General features: G+C 39.6%; 2 protein-coding genes across 2 annotated transcripts in view; one reads left to right on the forward strand and one right to left on the reverse strand.

Annotated features, from left to right (window-relative positions):
• LOC135936915 (orexin/Hypocretin receptor type 1-like) overlaps positions 1-20,323 on the reverse strand; it is a 114,123-nt gene that overhangs the window by 17,087 nt on the left and 76,713 nt on the right. Inside the window, exon 4 of the mRNA XM_065479924.1 lies at positions 17,791-18,060. Coding sequence (XP_065335996.1) covers positions 17,791-18,060 — 270 coding nt within the window. The remainder of the gene's footprint in view (positions 1-17,790; positions 18,061-20,323) is intronic.
• Positions 1,633-3,761, forward strand: LOC135936911 (uncharacterized). The gene is made up of 6 exons (XM_065479918.1): positions 1,633-1,762; positions 1,894-2,037; positions 2,087-2,227; positions 2,283-2,404; positions 2,464-2,668; positions 2,716-3,761. Exons 1-6 carry the CDS (start codon positions 1,649-1,651, stop codon positions 3,706-3,708), a joined length of 1,719 nt encoding a protein of 572 aa, XP_065335990.1. The 5' UTR covers positions 1,633-1,648; the 3' UTR covers positions 3,709-3,761.

A 20,323-nucleotide genomic window follows, 5' to 3' on the forward strand; every position in this document is an offset into this window, starting at 1 on the left:
CGCTCGCAACACAAGCAAGGGGATTCAGTATTAAATTAGAGTGCCACACTCCAGGATCAACATGTTCTGTCAGTTTAGGCTCTAGCTGGAGAAAAATTCGATTACAAATGATCGAGACTTGTGCCATATATATATGAAATCGACTCTTTAACAAGACATTATATATATTTAAAACGAAGCCTGGTGAAAAATAAATATACACAATGAGGTAATATTCCATAATAACTTTATGGATGTGTGCTGATTTGGGGCAGAGTTGCCCTGTCAGCCCATAATAAACTTAAATTTTGAAACTAATATTTTCTTTCACTATACACAAAGTTTAGAGTTCGATAAGTTTTTCCTTCAGTTTTCTTTAAAATTTTGAGCTAGACCAGATTTTAAATCTTTTGTTAATTCAAAAATTAATTAATTTTTTCTTATTAAATTATTCCGTGTTCGCCAATTGTCACCTTGGAATAAAAGAATGAAGTTAATATTTCAGTGGAAATATTTTGTGACTGTCGCATCCCTTTAAAGCTGTTCAAACAACATAAAGATTTCTGCTATCTGCAGCACGCGCCAGCTGTTTCCGGCAACTGACAGATAGATGGACGGACGCCGCCCGGTCATGAAAAGAAGGCCGAATCAATTTCAGCCGAAGAATGAGTGTGACGACGATCGAAGGGTGCGGCGCATGCAAAGCATGTCCATTCTCAATTCAATCTTCGCTTCGTGTTAGCAACAAGCCAATTTCAAGGAAAGTCCAGCTGAAAAGAACGCGGAAACTTGGCAGGGAGTAATTAGCCGCGTGGAAAGATTGGAGTCATTTTGTCAGTCAGCGAACGCTCATTAGACATTTTGACGCCTCCGGCTGAAGCAGACAACTTTGATAAGCCCCTATGAAATATGCCGACGCGGGCGGCGCACAACAAGAACTTTTTCGAACGCATGCATTATCGACGAAAGCAGAGTTTGCCTAGTAGCGATCTATAATTCACAGGCCTATCGTGCGTGTGGGTGTGCAAAACCTAAATCAGCATTCGGGGCCAATAGTACCGGCTATAAATTCTTGAAAGACTGGAGATAAAATTAAAATTTATTTTAAAATTTTTCAATATGAATAAAATTTATTGGCTATATATAAATTGCCTTGGCTACTGCAAAAGGACCATGATCAAGGTTTGCATTTGATTTTACGCTGTGAAAGAGTGAAATAATCATGAGGCCAGCCGCACTGAAGAACCGTTCTGCGGCACAGTATCCCTCTTCCTGAAAGGCGCATGTGAGTGCTTGGCAATCGGGACTAAATTTTTTGCTGCTCTAGCCCCACTCAATGTTAGACTTGAGTCATTTAGCAAAAGTAATTCCATCCTCCATATTTTTGGAGATAAATAGCTCAACAATATTTATCAAAACGGGATAACCTAAATTTTTTGAGAATGAAAATTTGAAAATATAAATAGTGTAAATTTCACTTAAAATTATTTTGTATTCATTTTTACGATTTCGAAGGCATCGTCTTTTTTATCCAAGGGTCAGACAAATATGTATGTTCTCATTGCTAGCCAACAAATCTTGGGGAACCACCGTATTTTCCAAAGGGTGAGATTATCAATAGGTTAAAGATGACGCATATCAAAGTTCAAGTCGAGCAAAGTATATATAAATGAGGCCAGAATTGCCAAGGCAAAGCACTCGCTCTTCAAGAATGGACCCAAATCGTCTCGTCTCAGCGTCACTGCTGATTTTCACTTTAGCGCTGCTCTCACATCCTGTTCAGGTACAGAATTTGATTCCTAGTTACTCAAAGCACATTCAATGTCTTCAAATTTTCAACTCCGGGTTAGTTCCGGAAAGTGAAATAGTTGGAAATTTCAACTATTTTTCAATTCAACTTTTACTATTTTTTAGTGTCTGAGCAGATCAACATTGAGTGATGAAGCATCTCCACTTCGTTTTGAGGTTACTGAGGCGCCAGATCAGAGTGAAGAACTGGAACTTGAAATTTTACCCGATTTCGGCGAAATAGTTCAAGCCTACAACGAAAAAGAAAAGGTACAACAAGTTAACTTAAATATCATTAATTTATCTGAGTTTTAAATAGAGCAGTAAAAATGAAACTGGTAAGACGGAGGACAATAGCTGGCGCATCGATAAGAGTTTTGCTGAACGACTGGAGCACATGAGGAACATATCGAAATTGACTGATTGCTTGTTCATCGTGGGCGATGGTGGGAACACCACGGTAAGAAGGATTATATTAACTGTCGGATCAGTATTAATTGTGTTAAATATTCCAGAAATTCGAAGCCCACAAGTTGGTTTTGATGGCAGCTAGTCCGGTTTTTGAGGCTGTGTTTGAAAACAGCACGAGCGTGCGAGTACGAGGCTGGACGTCTGAAGAATTTTCGGCTTTGCTCAAGTAAAACGCTTATTTGTCCTTTTTATCAGATATCATATACGTAGTTATATTTATTCCAGTTTCATTTACTCCGGTGATCTCTGCATTGAAAATTTCGAAGTGGCCTGCACCTTGCTGTACCACGCAAATAGTCTTCAACTAAACGGCGTGACTGACACGGCAAGAGGATTTATCTTCAATCACATGTACCCGGATCACCTTTGGAAGGCGTATCACTGCGCAAAAAATGCAGCTGATCAGGACCTTTTGGAGGCTGCGAAAGAGGTACCTTGGTGAAATAAATATTAATCGAATACTAACCAAAATTCCAGCTTATTAGTGAGCACACGTCGCAAACATTCAAAGACCGCGCCTTCAACGACCTCTCGCAAGACGATTTAGCCAGCTTGTTGGCCCGAGATGATCTTAATGTGAAATCCGAGGTTGAAGTGTTCGAGGCAGTCACCCGCTGGGGTCTAATGAGGGTGCTGAAAGAGGGCAAAACACCGTCCCCGGAGCTGATCCGCGAGAAAATCGGTCCCGCTGTCCTCAAGCAGATCCGATTCTTGACCATGACCGGGATCGAGTTCTCCAGAGTGCACACCAGCGCCCAGCTGCTCACCTACGAAGAAGGCCTCGCCATTTTACTCAACATCAACAACCCTGGCGTACTGGAAATGCCTAAATCTCTATCTTCTCTCACTCAAGGCAGGAAAATTCGCGCCACAACGAGAACCTTCAAAACCTTTGGTGTTAATACCAATACTTGTAAGAGTAATTCGCTCAACACAACAGACATATTTGACCTCTACACGACCACTGTTATACCAAATGAACATGAAGGGTGGAATTTAGCTGGCATTCAAATTCCAAAGAGTTTAGAGGCAAGAAAAGATTGTACAGTCGTCGAACGATTTGACGTTCTTATTTTAAACGGGAAAAATGAGGCAGTTGAAAAGTTTTCCTATGATGACGTTACGTCATGCGATTTGGTTCAGGGGTTCAAAGCAGATTCAGCACAGAGTTACAATATGCAAATATATCACGACTCGACCGACTTAATGAACGTTATTTTCAGCCCTACAGTCAAAATCCCACCCGTTTCTGGATCGAATAAATTCAAAATCAAAGTGGTGCATAAAGGTAAAAACACTTATCCTTTATACGTTGATGCGGGGAACGCAATGAAAGAAGAGAAAAGAGCTGCTGGTGCGGCAGAATACTTGATGTATCCATATGACTTTACGTTCCATTCTTACAATTACGGCAGCAGATACCGATTGCTGTACAATCCGAATTTTGTGTATGCCATAGTGACTGTCTAAGAAGCATTAATGTTTAAAAAAATTGAAATAAAAATAAATAAATTTGCACCAGACTTTTATGTTTGTATATTTCATGATAAAAAAAAAACAAATTTACTCTAATCCCCTAACAGTAAACTGTATACCTAGAACTCAATTAATTCTATCCGATAAAAATTATTTGCATAAAAAACTGCGAAAGTTTTAAAGGCATCGCGATCAGGGGCGTTACATGTACAATATTCAATTTCAAAAATTTTAATGGCTTTTGTTACGTTTAGAGTCTGGGATTAGCAAGGATGAGCGACAGTGCAGCTGCAGTCACTGGGGCACCGAGTGTGAGAAATAATCTTGCTGGAATATCGAGGATCGGAGCTGTGACAAAAAACATCATTTGGTTTGTTAAGGCAATCCGAATTTGGTGTATGCCATATTAACAGTTTGATTTCGGCATTGATCAACAATTTCAAGCTAATAAGTCATGAAAATTAAATGAAAGCACTATGCAATCCGGATTTTGTGTATTCCATATTGACTGTCTAATTGGAAGTAGCATTGATATTTGAAAACATTTGAAATAAAATAAATTTGCACCAGACATTTTGCTTGTTTATTGTTCATGATTAACAACATTAATTTTCTCTAACAACCTAAAGAAAGTAAAAAGCATAATATCTACAATTAGAGCTCAATAGTTCCATCAGATGAACATTATTTGTATAATAAAAAACTGCGAACGTTTTAAAGACATCGCGATCAGGGGCGTTAGGTCAATTGATTATTTTTAGCTGCTAAAATGATTCAAGGGTCACAAAATCAATCTTGCCTAAAAACTTGGCGAAATAATTTTTGTTTTCATATCGATAAAAGTAATAAGTGATGTGCCAAGACTCAAGGTTAAAAATCAAGATAAAAATGCAGTTTGGATTTCAGCACTCTCTTCCGTCGGATCTCCATCAAGAATGGACCCAAATCGTATTATCAATTATCATCGCAGCATCACTGCTGATTTGCGCCGTTGCGCTGCGCTCACAACCTGCTCAGATACACGTATTTTAAAGCGGATCGATACAGGACGACAATTGAAAATTATTTGCATTGTTGGATGCAATAAGCAGTTGATCGATAAACAACTTGTTCTACAATTTGCTACACAAAAATTCATTTTTTTTTATTTTCGCCAAAAATTGCAGCGCTTATTAATGGCCACAGAAGAAGGTTGATTGGCGCATTGATATAATAGGAGCTTCGCGGAACGACTGGGTCACATGCGTGAGATTTCGAAATAAACTGACTGCTCGTTTTCGTGGGCGATTATGGTGGCAAAAAGGATTGACCACCGTCAAAACCCTGTGGCTATCTTTAGGGGGGGGGGGGGGTTGAGACGAGTCTAACGGTGTGCAGTTTTTGCAATTCGGACATTTACAACCCAAAATCAGGCCTTTGCAACATTACCAAAAATTAAAATTTCCAATATTTGCCAACATTTCAGCACTGCGGACGCGTGTGGCGCACAACAAGTACTTTTTCGATCGCATGCATCATCGACGAAGGCAGAGAGTTTGCACATCGATCTGTAATTCACAGGCATATCGTGCGTGCGGGTGTTCCAAACCGAAATCGACATTTGAGGCCAACAATACAGGCTATGCAATCTTTAAAGACTGGAAATATAACAAAAATAGCTCGATTTAAATAATTGCCAAACCCAAATCGACATACGCGCGGAATGGAATCACCTGCTCCCCATTCGTGTCGATGAACAATGAAGATAGAAGACGCGAGCTGATAGCCAAACGATGATTTTATTGCCTAACAAGAAACGAAATCAGTCCGAAACCATGCAGGTGTGGCGGAAGGGAGCTTAGACTACTAATTAGGGAAGCGAGGGCAGAGGAATTACCTGCGCAAATTTGCCCTCGGGGGGTTGATTTGTATGATAATTAGTGCAACTGTAATTTGATGGTTGAATAATGGTGAGAGAACTAATTTTGATCGCTTTTAGATTTCGGAATATTCTATTAGGTTTGAGGCCAAATGGTTTCAACTACTGCAGTTTGAGACCAAAATGGTTGTGTTTACGGAATTTTTATTTGAGTTTCTTCATTCGCTCAACAACCTGCAATAAATTTTATCCATTTAAAAGGGGCTGGAAAAAGGGGTTGATTGGGTAAACACCCTTAAAATGCTTCAGCTATCTTGGAAAGATCATGCTGAGTCGAATGGTGTGAATTTTCCGTAAATCTGACAATATTTAATGATAATTATACTGCCTTATTTCTTCTCTTATTAGTCTCACACCAAAATGATTCAACCGTACGGATCCAGAAAAATGAAAACGGATTTTTTTGGGGAGGGGTGGGGGCAGTAAAATGCCGGTGTGGTAAAAATTGTTTGAATAAAATTTTAAAGCATTTCTACATCGATTTATATCTACTGAGCCCAAATTTATTTTCGGTATTACTTCTATAGCAAGTCTATTTGGGGGGTTTGCGAACCACTCTCCGGCACGATGTATAAAAAGGGGCAATTGACGTCAGGAAAATTGAATCTCGTAGCATTGAGTAGGTGCTGGAGGGTGCAATCATTCGAGACGCGCCACGATCGGGTGTCGGGAAATATATCTCAAAATTTCGTAGATATCCAACTGCTCTAACTAGCATTATATATTTTTTCCTTCAAAACAGTACTTAACATACACATTTATTAAAAATTTTTCCAGAGCTGAAGAAAAAAAAACTATAAATCAAATACGAGAGTTAACAATTTGTTGTTGTAGAAACGTTAATGACACGTCGCAGCTTCCAGGAGAAAACTTTGCGCGTTAAAAAGTTACTTGAGCGCATCTTGTTGCGCGTGGACTCCCAGAGTAAAAAAGGAGCAAACTTGTGCGCGCCCAGTGTGCGACCGTGTTGTGCGTTCGTGCTCCCTGAGAAAATGCTGTGTCGTGCGTGGGAGAGTGAAACGCCTCTTATTAAAGCTCTCCGCAGCGTAACCAGCATTATAAAAGCTGCAAAAGCCCTGCCAATTTGCATACCAGTTGCTCCTTTGCCCAACACAGAAAGCACTCTTTGCAATTCAAATTAATACACACAGATGACGGAGGAATTCCACTAAATGATGACGGCGCAGACACTTTGGAAAGCTCGGTCCTTTTCTTTTTCTCTTAAAACTACGGGAAAAACGAGGAAGGTGTTTTTCTTTTCCCCATTTTCCAGAAAAACAGTTTTAAAATAACCTGCAACTAAAAAAATGAGATAGCCAAAATAAAGCTCGAGTTATTTATATAAAACAGCTAAATATAAAAATCCCTAGTGAAACCATCTGAAGACTTTAAAATGAAGAAAAATTTTAATTGGCTGGATAATCGATAGGAAAAAATGGGATAAAACCACCTTTTTTGATTAGGAAAAAAATCATCTATGATTCACAGACATCGGAATGATGAAAAGGAGCTCTTAAATTTGAATGGTATTTGTCCTAAATCGCTTTCAATGCTGAAAACGAGCTTCAGCCGAATAAAAGGGCCGAAGCTGCGGTTTCAGATCACCGGCAATTCCTCCTAATGAGCTGCAATTCAGATCTCAATAGACGAGACATATTTTATTCGCTGAACGACCATCGCGGCAGGAAAATATTTCGCCGACGGCGGTTTGCTGCTTCACCTGACGAACGCAGCAGAAAACACTCGTGGGATTACATTTTGATTGACGCCGCTGGCTGGTGGATTAACTGACGTGCTTGGTAGAAATACGGAAACGTCTCGCGCTGCTTTGAAGCGCAAATTAACCGGGCGGAATCCGCAGGGCCCCCCGAGACGCGGCGAACGCACCTAAATTCGAGTTCTCAGAAATGCGCTCTCGTGAGTGGCGTGTATATACGCGCATTCCACCGGCTGATTTTCCGCCAGGAAAATGAAAAGGTTATTGAAATCGCGCTTACTGATGCCGGCTAATTGGGCTGGCTTAGTTTTGCCAGGGCATTGAGTCAGCCAGCCGCCTGCAATGGAAGTTACATATATGCTTTTCAGTGCGAGAAACAATTGCTTTTGCCTCGAACTCGCTTCATTATTCAAATTTGGAGCAGCGACGCGTGACAGCATGTTTAGTGTGACGTGATATTAGTCGTAGAGCTCGTTTTCCCTTATCAACAGCCTCGCCTGCTATATTAAAATTGAGGATTTAAATAAAAAGAAAATGTTTCTGAGTCCTTTCATATCAAGCTGTTGGAAGATTAAAATATTTATTTATGAAACTTTTTTTCAAACAATTGTTTTAGATTTATCAAGGTTTGAAATCACGTTTCGTCCGTTACTTTTGCATCTTAAATCGAATTTGACTGTGATAAAAAAAATTATGGATGTTTTTGGACAGTGTTTTAGTATGCATATGCCCTCCAATTTCTAAATTTCTCGTTATTGAGTGGGTTAAAAGGGGGTTGGGGGTTGGTGGGTCTCGCACCCCTGTAACGAGTAATTGTAATCACTCGTTTAATTTCTTGTATGACTGTTATGTTTCGCCATCTAAAGGATATATTTGGAAATATTTGTAATTCGCTATTGAGAATGTTTGTGAGCCAATGAGCCGGCAAGAGCGATATATTTATTCAGGGATAGAGTTCATCATATTTTTCAATCTGCACCATATTTGCTAGCAAATATTTGGAAATCTGTGTCCTCAAGGCATGTCGACACCTCTCTTTTTACAAACGGAATATTGTTATGTACCAAGAAAATTTCTTTCGAGTCAATTTAGTCGAGTCAACAAATATTTTATAATGATCGAGCTGATCAAAGTTGGATTTGAGCAAACATCAAAGCTTGTTTACCTTCAGAAAATTATGTAATTAACCGTGCCACCCACCCTACATTATTGATCAATATTTTATTAGCTACCAAAAGCGAGAGAAATTAATTAGTTAAAATATCAATTTAATTATCAGCTCGTATAAACGTTGTTTAAGTCTTTCATCATCTGCAAATTACAAAAGGGCGACGGATCTGCCCAAAAGTTCACCTGTAGACCTCACGCACAAAGAGATCTCTTTAATTTCATTGAGCAACGCGTCAAAGAGACATCCATCTGCCCCACTCGGGCCGGCGGGCTCCAAAAGACGAGTTGTATCGCACAGGGGGCAGGCTGGGGGATGGGAGATGGGGCCTCGCAGGGTGGTGCAGGCTCTCATTTGGGCGCGACAGCTTTTCTTTAATCACATTGTCACGCAGCGAGAGGAGCGCATCAAGGAGGAAGCTCGCCGGCGCTTTTGAGCGAGTGTGACTAACTATAAAGCCCGGACGCCGTTCGCTCGTCCATCTGCATTTGAATACGAATGAGGCGATGGAGCAGGCGGAGGCGGAGGCGGCGGCTGCGAAATTTCGTTCACACGTTTGTTTGCGTTTGCCTCAAAGTGGCAGACACAAAGCGGTAATAATATGTTTACTGCGGCGAAATCTCGTAATTCGAAAGGAAATTAATTGCTCGAGAAGCCTGTATTGTGTGCATACTCGCGCGCGCGGAAGAAAGTTCCCCGCGAATGTACACACAATGGAGCTATTCGTGTGCACATTGCTTTCGCCGCAAAAGTGTATTCCCTAGCGAGAAAGACGAAGGCGTTTCTCGGTAGATCAAAGACGCTACTGACATCACTCCGTCAAGGTTTCGTCAATGCTTTCAAGCCGGAACTTTTGGGCAAACTCTCTCGCCTTTTCTGCCTAACTTTTTGTCCCCACAGAAATCAGTTTCGGGGAATATTCTGTTGATCCCTATATTTTACCAATAAGAGCTTTTCGGAGAGTAATGAGTTTATGTAGTTTTAAGTAAGGATAGATTAATTAAGTTTCACAAATCATCTTCTAAATTGCATGTATTAACACAAACACATAAGATTTTGTACAATAATTGCCCTGAATATTTAAAATGTTATGTTACCCCCATGCGCGATGTTGACTTGATAGGCAGGTCCAGAGCTCATCGATTGAGTCTTCTGGCTCCGTGTGTAAATGTTATTGTGCCTGAACAGTGCTTCCAAGTGCAGTGCTATCGTCATTGGAATAGTCTTTCACCAAATTTGTGTATGAACGAGAATTCAAGTGCGTTTAAGAAGAAAATTGAAGAAGCAATATTCTCAAGCTACCATTAATCATTGCTTCCTTCCAAATGTTGTTCCTACATAATTGCATCATTACTTTATGGATGTGTGCTGATTTGGGGCAGAGTTGCCCTGTCAGCCCATAATAAACTTAAATTTTGAAACTAAATTTTGAAACTAAATTTTGAAACTAAATGGAGTTAATATGCAATTCTGAGAAAAGTTTCCCATCCCTTGGCAAACATTCCTGAAGCTCCTATCGTCTGCTAATCGAAAAAAATTGAATCACAAATCCCAGAGGACTGCAAGCGGTTGCCGTTATTTCTCCAGAAATCGAGGAAGCCCGCAGCACCAGATCTGTTCCTGTGAGCAAATGCTCCAATCAAATTGTTTCTTTCCGGCGGGAAACGGCCCCGGCAGCGAGAAAACCGCAGCTTGTTTTTCTATTTGCCGCCGATACTCGGGGGAAATCCATTTGGAGCGGTGAATGAGTGTGTCTTGTCGCACACGAAAGCAGTGTGACACCCTTCATTTCCGCGCCGAATTTCGTGTCTAGTAGCCCACTCGGTCCGACGACAGAGAAAATAACGACGAGAGACCGACCTTCTGCCAAACGCAGTCGGTTTATTATATCCGCGGTGTGCCTTAGCTTTCAGGACTGGCTTTTCATTTCGCACATGTTGTATAGTGCGCCGACATCAAAGAGAGAGCCTGATTTCTATTTCCGCTTTCCAGTTAAATAGCTTGTATTTGGCTTGATTGACGAGCCCCGGCGAAACAATGAACCGGATATCACTGTCTCGGGTCCGAAAGTGTCTGAATCGCGGCCTTTGATCTCAAAAGGAGCGCAAAGTGCTTTTCCAACGGTAGCTAAATTGCAAACTTGTTCCATTGTCATGCCCAGGAAACTTTGTCAGCTCCGAAATTTACTTGCAAATTGCCCCAAAGTAGAATATCAGAATTCCACGATGCATCCTTTTACATTATTACTCAAGATTTCCGCACTGTAAAGCAAACTTGTCAACTCAATTGCAACAATCCCTTTTTCTTTTGTTCTTTTCAACTTTTAACCAAATTTCCCTTGATGGCACCCGCGATGAGTGTGTGCACTCTTAATAATTCAAAATTTATGGTTCGTGTTTTTTTCTCGGGATGAATTTAGCAAGAAGGGCATTTTTACTTTTGATATTGATATAGATCCTGATAAAATTGCTTGCAATGAGTTCTTATGAAAGGTATTTTGGCATAAGACCTGGGAGCCTTAATCTTTTCTGTGAAAAAGAGTTAGGGAAAAGTATGTTTATACAAGTTTCAACTGTTTTAAAATAATTTCATAAGCCATTTTCGTCAATATCAGACGGATATATGTAGGATTTCCCATTTTCATCTGATGATTTAGTTGCCGATCTGACAGGCGGCAGGCAGTTCAGCTAGAAACCAGCCTTGTCGCTTCCTCTGGCTGACGCTGTGGCGCTGTTGTCTCGGTGTTATGTGCCTAAGAGCTAATCAGAGAACCGCAATCCCTTCTCTGATCGGTAGCCAGCGTTCTTGTTGCACTCTTTTTAGCTATTTCCATACCAAAAACCGCCAAAGAAATGATTTTGACGTTTCCGCCGATTTTCGGCTCGTATTGATAAATATTCGCCCGAGTAGATCAGCTGCCTAACCTAATTTTACCCTCAGAAATCGATTGACACGATAAAAAGCATAAAAATAAATGAAATCCCAGTGCTGCTCTCCTCAAAATATCTCTCCTCTCCACAGATTTTTTTTAGCTAAAAAAAGGTGTTCAAAAAAAGAACGCTTTCCGAGAAGAGGCATAAAAAACATACGCCAGCTTCAATCATCCTAAAAAGCGGCAGTGGAACGCGGGCACGAGTGAATTCTTCCTTCCTTTCACCCAGGAAAATCATCTATTTTTGACACTCTCACTCCAGCGACGAAGCGGCTTGAATTGGGCTAGCTGCTGTCGTACGCGACAATCGCAGCTGGAAAGTTGTGGCGTCCCTCGTCCGCAATTATTGGATTCCGGCCGGTCGTTGCGGTTGTGTGCTAGTTTTGTTGCTCAACGAACGACACGCAGACTTCCCTCTCGACACAAGTGTTGCGCGGGTGGTCGCGTCTGCCCCTTGACAAATGTCACCGATCTGTTGCATGTTTGCGGAATAATCAAGCAGAAAAGGGGTGTATTTCGAAAAGCCTGCACTGAGTCGGTTAATGTGCTTTGCAAGTTGGGAAGCGAAAGTGAAATTATTCTCCGTCGCACGGAAATTAACGCCCATCCTGCACTCTACGAAGCAGTAAAAAAAATACGAGCCATTAAATCTACGTGAGTTTGAGCGATGCAATAACTTTGAATGCCGCGCGGTGACGTGACACGAGCGTGTGGAAAATTGTCGTTTCGTCCCTGTTGGCCTTTCTATTTACGGACGCGCAAAACGCAATCGCGTGCCAGTCAATTGAGTTGTCGCAGTCGTCAGAGGAAATTTTAGTGATGCATTTGACAAGCTGCGCGTGATGTGCCATGTAAATTGCTTAGTCAAAAAAGAGCTTGAGCTTCCGCAATGAATTTGGTAGGTGCGCAGAGCGAAAAAAGCTCTTGATTCGAGTGTCTCGCCAAATATTATGAATTTTTCTCTCTCATAAATCCGGCTATTTTTGAAACGGTTATTTTGGAGCTGACGCAGTGAACTTCGGCCAAGTTCAAGGACAATTTAAAAGTAAACAAAATTTTCTCCGCATCTGATTTATTAGCTCAAATCGGAAAATTTTATTAGTTCTCCTAATCGAACTGACACCAAATTTGATACTGTCCTAGATCAATCATTAATTTCGATACTTCATTAAAATTTTGGAAATGAGCTCAAAGGTTGTTCCCTGAAATAATGAATGAAAGTTTCAGAGTAGTATTCATTTTTGTTTCCAGGAAATTACGGTTCAAAACTTAAGAAAACATGATTATATTATATTTTTTCATATTTTGCAAATATTGGCAACTCAAAATATTGGGTGCAAAAACTGCACACCGTTAGACTCCTCTCGATCTTCCCTGAACAGCTGAAAGGCGTACGGGGTGTTACCCTCCACCCTAAACTGATATACATATTATACACCGTTGAATTGAAATTAATATTCTAATTTTATCCTTTTGTACGGGAGGTTATGGGTCCCGAAGCTCGCGAGCACCGAAACTTTGCTCGGCGAAGCCGTTGTTTAATAAATTTGATATGTTACCAGTATTCTCAATTCACTTGTTCGAGGCGTGCAAATTTGTAAAAAAAAATACCCAAAATATTTTAAAAAGACGAGTGACGTCCATACCCACAACACGCGTTCGAAACAGGAGCCGTATGTGCATGTTCAAACCAGCCAAGTTCTCTCGCCAAAACCCTTTGATCGCAATTGCTACTCTGTAAAATGCCTTACCTGTATCGTTACGCCTAGTGCCAAGATATTCTGAATTTGTCAGTGTTTTGCATTAATTTGTATATCTGAATAAGTTTTATGATGCGGAGGCCTACATGGCGATTTTCAACAATTTGTGATAATTGTGCCCAAATTGTTTGTTATCTTTGTTTGTTTCTTTCTTTATTGTGTGTGTATTTATAAATAGATGGTGATTTCATTGTACGGAAGTGTTACCTACTCCTATGTTCTCTGTATTGACCATGCTATAAGTAAATAAATTGAATTGAATTGAGTGGGCAAATCGCAACTCTGAAAAATTGCCCTGAGCCCTGAGATGCTCGCACGGGTAAAAAAATCTAATGCAAATATTACAATACGCTGAACTAACTTTTGGTTATATTGAAACAGGTACATATAAGATCTCAGAACTAAAAACTCCAGCCATAATTAACATATTTATTAAGACACATGCTGTTTGCTTAGAACGTCAGTACGAGCACTTTTGCGATTGTCAACGCACTAAAATTATCACGCGAAATTATGTCATTTCCGACTCACAATCGTCCCAATCCAACCAGAACAGTTATCAGATGTAAAAGCGCTATTTAGATGCTTCCCGGACAGCAAACAGTTTTCTACTGAGACTAATATAAAGTTGCATTTTAACGTATAGTTAATTAAAAATAATATCAGGATGAACATAACTCTGTACATAGTTTTTCGTCTTCTTAAACATAAATATTAAATATCTTTTATTTGTATGGAAGGATCCATATTAATTGAACCACTGTTTGGCAAGTGGTCTTCAGATCTTGATGAAATTCGGTGGAGATGTTGCCCTAGAGGACTTAAGTTGAACCCTAAAATATTAGGTGAAAATTCCAAAAATTGCCCATTTTACGGGGGTTCAAAATTTGAGATTTTTGAAAAAGGTGATGTTTTCGGCGATTTGTAACATTGACTCTGTTTGTGGTAAACACAAAAATTTGGTATCCAAAATATTCTACGTTTGATGCCAAACAACTTTCCTACGATGACCAACTTCGTAGGTCAAAGGTCATGGTCACTAAATTTATCAAGATCTGAAGACCACTTGCCAAACAGTGGTTCAATTAATATGGATCCTTCCGTATAGGAATACTTCGAGATAAACATAAATATATATTGCATTATAATCCCTAAATAAACTGTTCGTTTTCTTATCTAATCCATTTTTAAATCTAGAGATGATGGTCTTGTCAAAAATCCTTTTCAATAATTAATTTTCTAATAAAAGTTTGAATGAATTTCTCGAGGGTTGTGGCACGTATTCTTAAAAAATAATTCTGAAAGTTGGCTGACATTTTCTCGGAAAGATAGAGCTTAGAATTTACAAGGCTGCAACTAAATTAAATTTTTATAAACGCAGAGAGCGGTAATTTTGTTTCCCTTAATTTAACATAATCATTTCAAATGCTTCCATTACGTTTGACATTTAAAATTAAACAGCCAGCTTGATATTGCTGTGCGATAGACGAGACACTCATTTTTTTAATTGTTCGTTAAAATTTGTTTAAAATTCAACTTTCTTGGTAAAGCTGAAATTTAAAAATGGGGTCATTGGTGCGGGTACTTCAACTATGGGTTTGCTGACAAGGCTTGAGATTAGCTGAAACAGCTATATACAATTGATTCTGTGATTGTTCTCCTTGCATAAATATTATAAACTTTCTCGTCCTGATCGCAAATGGTTAATTTCGAACGCAGAGCGCAGCCTCTATCACTTTGTATCAAATTTCCTTAGCCCTTTCAAAATAACTATAGTAATAGTTAAAATTGCGTGGACCTCATATTGGTTACCAAAGCCAAATTGGGATCGATCTATAAAAAATCAAGAGAAAATTTTCAAACGGTGGAAAGACCGACCCTAATTGCGAAAACTCGCTCAACAGTATTCTGCGTTTGCTGTCACAATAACACACGAGATGTTATTAATAATCCCTTTGTGAAACAAACGCCGCACATAAATAATTCCGTGTTGACGTTTCAAAGATATCAAGTCAAAAAAACACTCTATTAATAGCAAAGAGAAATCGGCTTCGTTTTAACTCTTCATTTCCTTTGCGGAAATAGCAGAGAGTGCGGTGGCTTTTAACGATCATCGGATGGCTTGCTGCTCTTTGAAAAAATGCTCTTGGATGGATTGCAGGGAAAATGCCACGAGAGAAAAACACCAGCAAAAGTCTTTGGCACCGACTCAAAATGTGACTGGCCATTTTTCCGCAACTACGCGCCGCGGATGGATAAAAGCTCTCTCAAGATTGATGGGCGCATTATGCGATTGCGCTCGTCGTGCACTTGATTATTCAGCGAATGACGCAAAGAGGAAAAGGATGGCGCGTTAAAACACACTCATTTCGCTTCGCAGGCGCTGTAAAAACACGTTGTAATGTGAGACGGTGCATAATTCGCGTCGCAGCTGCGCAGGGGTGTAATTCACGTGGGGCGGAGGCGCGTGCACACTGCAGCCGCATACCGGAGCGAGTGAGTTATGCACCCTGAGCAGCCGCCATTAATAACCGTCCGCCCTGCCACCAGAGAAATTACTCACCTTGAACCAGCCGAAATTCCTGCTCGGCATTTGGAGCTGCCCTCAAAGATTCAGCCAATTTAAATTGGGATTTCTGGAAAACCACGTCAAAGATGTTTCCGCATACCTTTCAAAATTCCAATGCCTGCGCGAATGGATTGAAAGGATTCCAATATTGAGTTTTTGCTTTAAGGGACAAGATTGATTTTGATCAAAGTCAGCAAGTCGTCCGTAAAAGCTGATATGTATTACCGAAAGAAGAAAAAATATTGAATTTTTAAGGTGGAAAAGAGAGCAGAAAGGAAGATTAATTCTGTGAGAGAGGATTTTTGCTAATTCCCTTTTTTTAACTAACGCCCCTCAAGGGCAATAAAGGATGTTTCGAGAAGGAGGCATGAATTTAGCTAATTTGTTAAAGATATTTTATTGCAATTTTTTCTTCAAAATACCTGTAAAATAAATTTAGATTGAAAAAATCTCAAAATATAAAATTAAAACTGTCGAGCATAAAAAATTCATGAATAAAACGTTATTTAATATCAAACCCTCTCTTTGTCTCTACACGCATTAAGCCCACTCTCGTTTACCTTGTGAGAAGCATCGTGGGAGTGAAATTTCCTTTTCGTCCTTTTCGTGCACGATAGAAGGAAGCGCAACGCCTAATTAAGAGTTAGCGTGAAACGAGCTAATTCCTCGCGTGTTGCTTATCAGCTCAAAATAAAAGAGAAGCGCGCTTGTGTCTCATCTCATCTTTAAAGAGCGAAAGAGAGAGTATGACTAATTAATCTTTTCTTGTGCCAAGATCAACAACAGCAGCAGGTCGGTTGGAAAACAAGAAGACTCGTCGGCTTGATCAACGTTCTTCTGCGCCTCGAACGGAGATGAAATTCCAACCTCCTCTTTTAATCCGCTGAAATGACGTGGGAAGCGTGATTGTTCCAACAATTGCCGCCGTTTCCACTCTGTGCGATGAGGAAAAGGTACTTGTGTGCTAGACAAGCCTTGGTTGCAAAGAGGATTACTTTCCGCAAATTCCTGGAATTTGCAGGCCGTTTGATACTAGTATAACAAACACATGATACTGTTTAGTAGTTGTTTCATCCTTTTACATTCAAGTGATTCAAGTGGGTGTACTTCCAATTCAGCTTTTTCTTGGGCATAAATAACAAAGTCATTAGAATCAAATTGATATTTTCGTCAGAAATTGTTTGTGTTTGTTAAAAAAAGCATCTCGATTCTATCCTTGCAGACACATCATCAGTTATGAGACAAAGAAGGTTTAATCTTTAAATTTAATAGTGTTTGGGATGGTTTGTAATATAGAAAATTCTACGACGAATGCTATTTAATAAATTCCTGATAAAATTTTCACTATATCATCAATTCTAGGAATATTTTTTCACGCAGAGAAGTAGAGCCATTCATAGTTTGTTCTTAAATTTAACATCAATAGTTTAAAAAAAATATTTACGAAGCATTAACGAAAAATAGCAATTCAATTTATATCGTGTAAATTGCGTCTTTGAAACCTCATGATGAAGGATCTGATTAGCTTAGTAAATCGAAAATTTAAACAGTAATTTAATTGACAGTCTTGATAGTGAAAACAAGTTAAAACAACAAATTTTTTAATTTTCCCACGCTTTTGCCACACCTTTTGAATTTTACAGGCAACCACTCCCCAATCACCATTTCAAAAGTCGCACCTTGACCCAGAGATCTCTTTGCACAGAGAATCCGGTAAACGTGTTTTTCAATATGTCAAAAACTCCAAAATTTTCAAAATGTTCCGTCACTTTTCCAAATTCATCGTTTTTTCACTGGATGACACTTTTAATTTTGAACGGTTGCAAATCGATAGCAATTATTCCCCTCAAAGTCGAATATTTAACAGATTTTTGTGTGCTCAAACCCCAAATAATTAAAGCAAAAACTAATCGAATATTTTATTATTTGCACCCTCTCATTATGTCAGAATTTATATTTTTCATCCAAGTTTACAAAATGAAATATAGATCAAATAACCGGTTTGTACTCACTCATGCTGGATCCTCCGGAGGCGAGGGTGGTCGACGAGGAGGAGACCTCGGACTGTCCGGGAATGGCGTCTGAGCGCCAGAGAACGCGGACAATCTGCCAGTAAGCGACCGACATGAGCAACAGCGGCAGAGAGTACAGCAACACCACTTTGACGCAGAGGAAAATGATTTCGGTCTCGGTGGTCCAGTTGGGCGCGCACTGGGTGAGCAGGTGCGAGGACACACGCAGCTCCGGAGAGTGCGTCTGCAGGGCCAGCAACTCGGGAATGTCTGGAAATAAGGAATGAACGCATAAATCAGCTGAGTTTGACAAGAATAAACTCGTCTAGACATTTTACTGATATTTATGAGGATAATAGAGTGTTCCTGTATTTTATCGATCGAGGGATAAAAAATTAATTATATTCAGTGAAAATGAGAAAGCCCCCTGACAATTGATCGTTTTTATGTAATTTCTATCAAATAAGCTGTAAAATTGTCCGTGGAAATGTTACGGGTCGGAGGACAAAATTGTCATGAGATCAAACACCCTCAATAAACCCTTCAGCTGGTCAGGGCAGGTCAAGACGAGTCCAACGGTGGGCAATTTTTGCAATTCTGATGGTTAGAACCCAAGACACAATTTGCAGAACCCAAAAATATCGATAAATTCATGTTTTTTTTTTCGAGTTTCCAAGTGATTTTTCTGGATAGAGTTCACAAATGTTATGTGATAACTTTTAATCACATTTTCTAAATTCTTAAATCCTGAGCTCATTTCCGAAATCAACAGTAGACCTTTGACATCAAATATGGTGCACACCCTATATTGTTGAAATTGAACCACGGGAAGATAAGCGACTGAGGATTCAAAGTTTGCCACATATATATTAATAATTTAAGACGCAAAATCGTCTAGTAGAGACTGTTTTCTGGTGTAAATTTTGTTGAGCTTGCTTGACCTCAAGCTAATTCGACCCGTGAAACTATAAAAATCAATATTTCTCTCTGACTAGTGGGAAAATTTGCGTTTGGTAGCCGCACAAATACGATGTGATTTGATTAATTCTTCCCGAGCGCTCGATAAACACGTCTTTGATAAATGATTCGAATCAGGAAACTCGCCTCATTCGCACCACCACGCTTTTCACGAATAGACAAATTGCACGGACTGCTCTTGAGAGAGGAGCGGCAAAAAAAAAAAAAAAATGAATCGGTGGCGCGCAAATGAAGATTAATCATCGCAGAGCATCTTTACGCCAGCGTCCTTGGAGTTCTATCCTCAATTACGCTAATTGTTCAGGTACTCTAACGCGCGGGAGCGAGCGAAAGTCGAGTCGCGTAACGAGCACAAACATTCGCACTCTCCAGCAGCAGTTGGCAAAAAGCTGCAGCGGCTCAGAGCCCGGCCTCGAGAGCCTTTTTCCTTTGTCGCGAACGGCAGGCGTGGCAAGGAACTGGGAGACAACGCCAAGAACGTTATGCGCATAAATGAATCCGACTCTGTTTTGCAATGCAGAATGAACATATTAGTTCAAGCGAAAAATCAGCTACTTCACTGTTGAAGCAACAGGAAACTTTGTCGTAAATACGTCTATATCATTATACGATACGAGTTTTGAGAGACGTAGAGTTTGAATTCCTGAGAACGTTAGCTAGAATTCGCTATTTATCTCTGAAGTATAGCAACTTTGGTTGCTGAAATTTCTTTATCAACAATTATACTATCCATTGAGCCACCCCAAAATTTGAAATTTCCCATTTTTGTATGTTTTACGAGTGTCAAACGATCAAAACGATTAAAAGGAATTTTGAGTAATTTCCCTTTAAATTTGTTCAGGTTAAGCGTAGAACAAAATCTTGTGCACCACTGAGCTCGTCTCGTCGATTTGATCAAATTTTCTGTTGACTTTACAGGTTAGGTAAAGAAATCGCTTTTTAATATATATATATATATATATATATATATATATATATATATATATATATATATATATATATATATATATTTATTTGTGACTCTTAGAACACGAGATTTAGTTCACGCACTGTTTTGAGATTTCGACAACCATCTGAAATAAAAAGACGCTCTTCACCAAATCTCGCCTTCTAAGCGTCAGATTTACTAAAACTTCACGCCGTTCGAATTGTCGTCATGACTTCCCCAAGGTGGTAGAAGCAGTCAAAGTGCGCCAATCCCTTCAACCCCTTTTCCACCCCATCAGAAATGGAAAAATGCATTTTTCGGCAGTTTCATGGAACCTATATAGTGCGACTAATGGAGTGTGTGGCTTGGATTCAATTTGGAAAATCATCCCTTTTCTTACTCCTAGAATGAATAATAATTGCTTAGATGCAGACAACTTTGGTTTGAATTAGAATAATTTCTTTTTTATTGCTTAGATTTATTGATTATCAACTTGATCGAGTGATCACGTTAATCAGGAAACTATTTTACACCCTCTTATTAGCCCCTCATTATTTTAACTCTTCTAATTGGAAAAAATACTTATTGTTAGACCTGGTGGTTCAACAGTCAATTTACTTTCCTTGA

The sequence above is a fragment of the Cloeon dipterum genome, chromosome 2 (genome assembly GCF_949628265.1).
Source record: "Cloeon dipterum chromosome 2, ieCloDipt1.1, whole genome shotgun sequence".
Lineage (NCBI taxonomy): Eukaryota > Metazoa > Arthropoda > Insecta > Ephemeroptera > Baetidae > Cloeon > Cloeon dipterum.

Coding starts and splice junctions, on each gene's coding strand:
- LOC135936911 (XM_065479918.1), top strand. CDS start 1,649: ATGAGGCCAGAATTGCCAAGGCAAAGCACTCGCTCTTCAAGAATGGAC. Junction 2,038..2,086: donor CCTACAACGAAAAAGAAAAG/GTACAACAAGTT, acceptor AGTTTTAAATAG/AGCAGTAAAAATGAAACTGG. Junction 2,228..2,282: donor GCGATGGTGGGAACACCACG/GTAAGAAGGATT, acceptor TAAATATTCCAG/AAATTCGAAGCCCACAAGTT.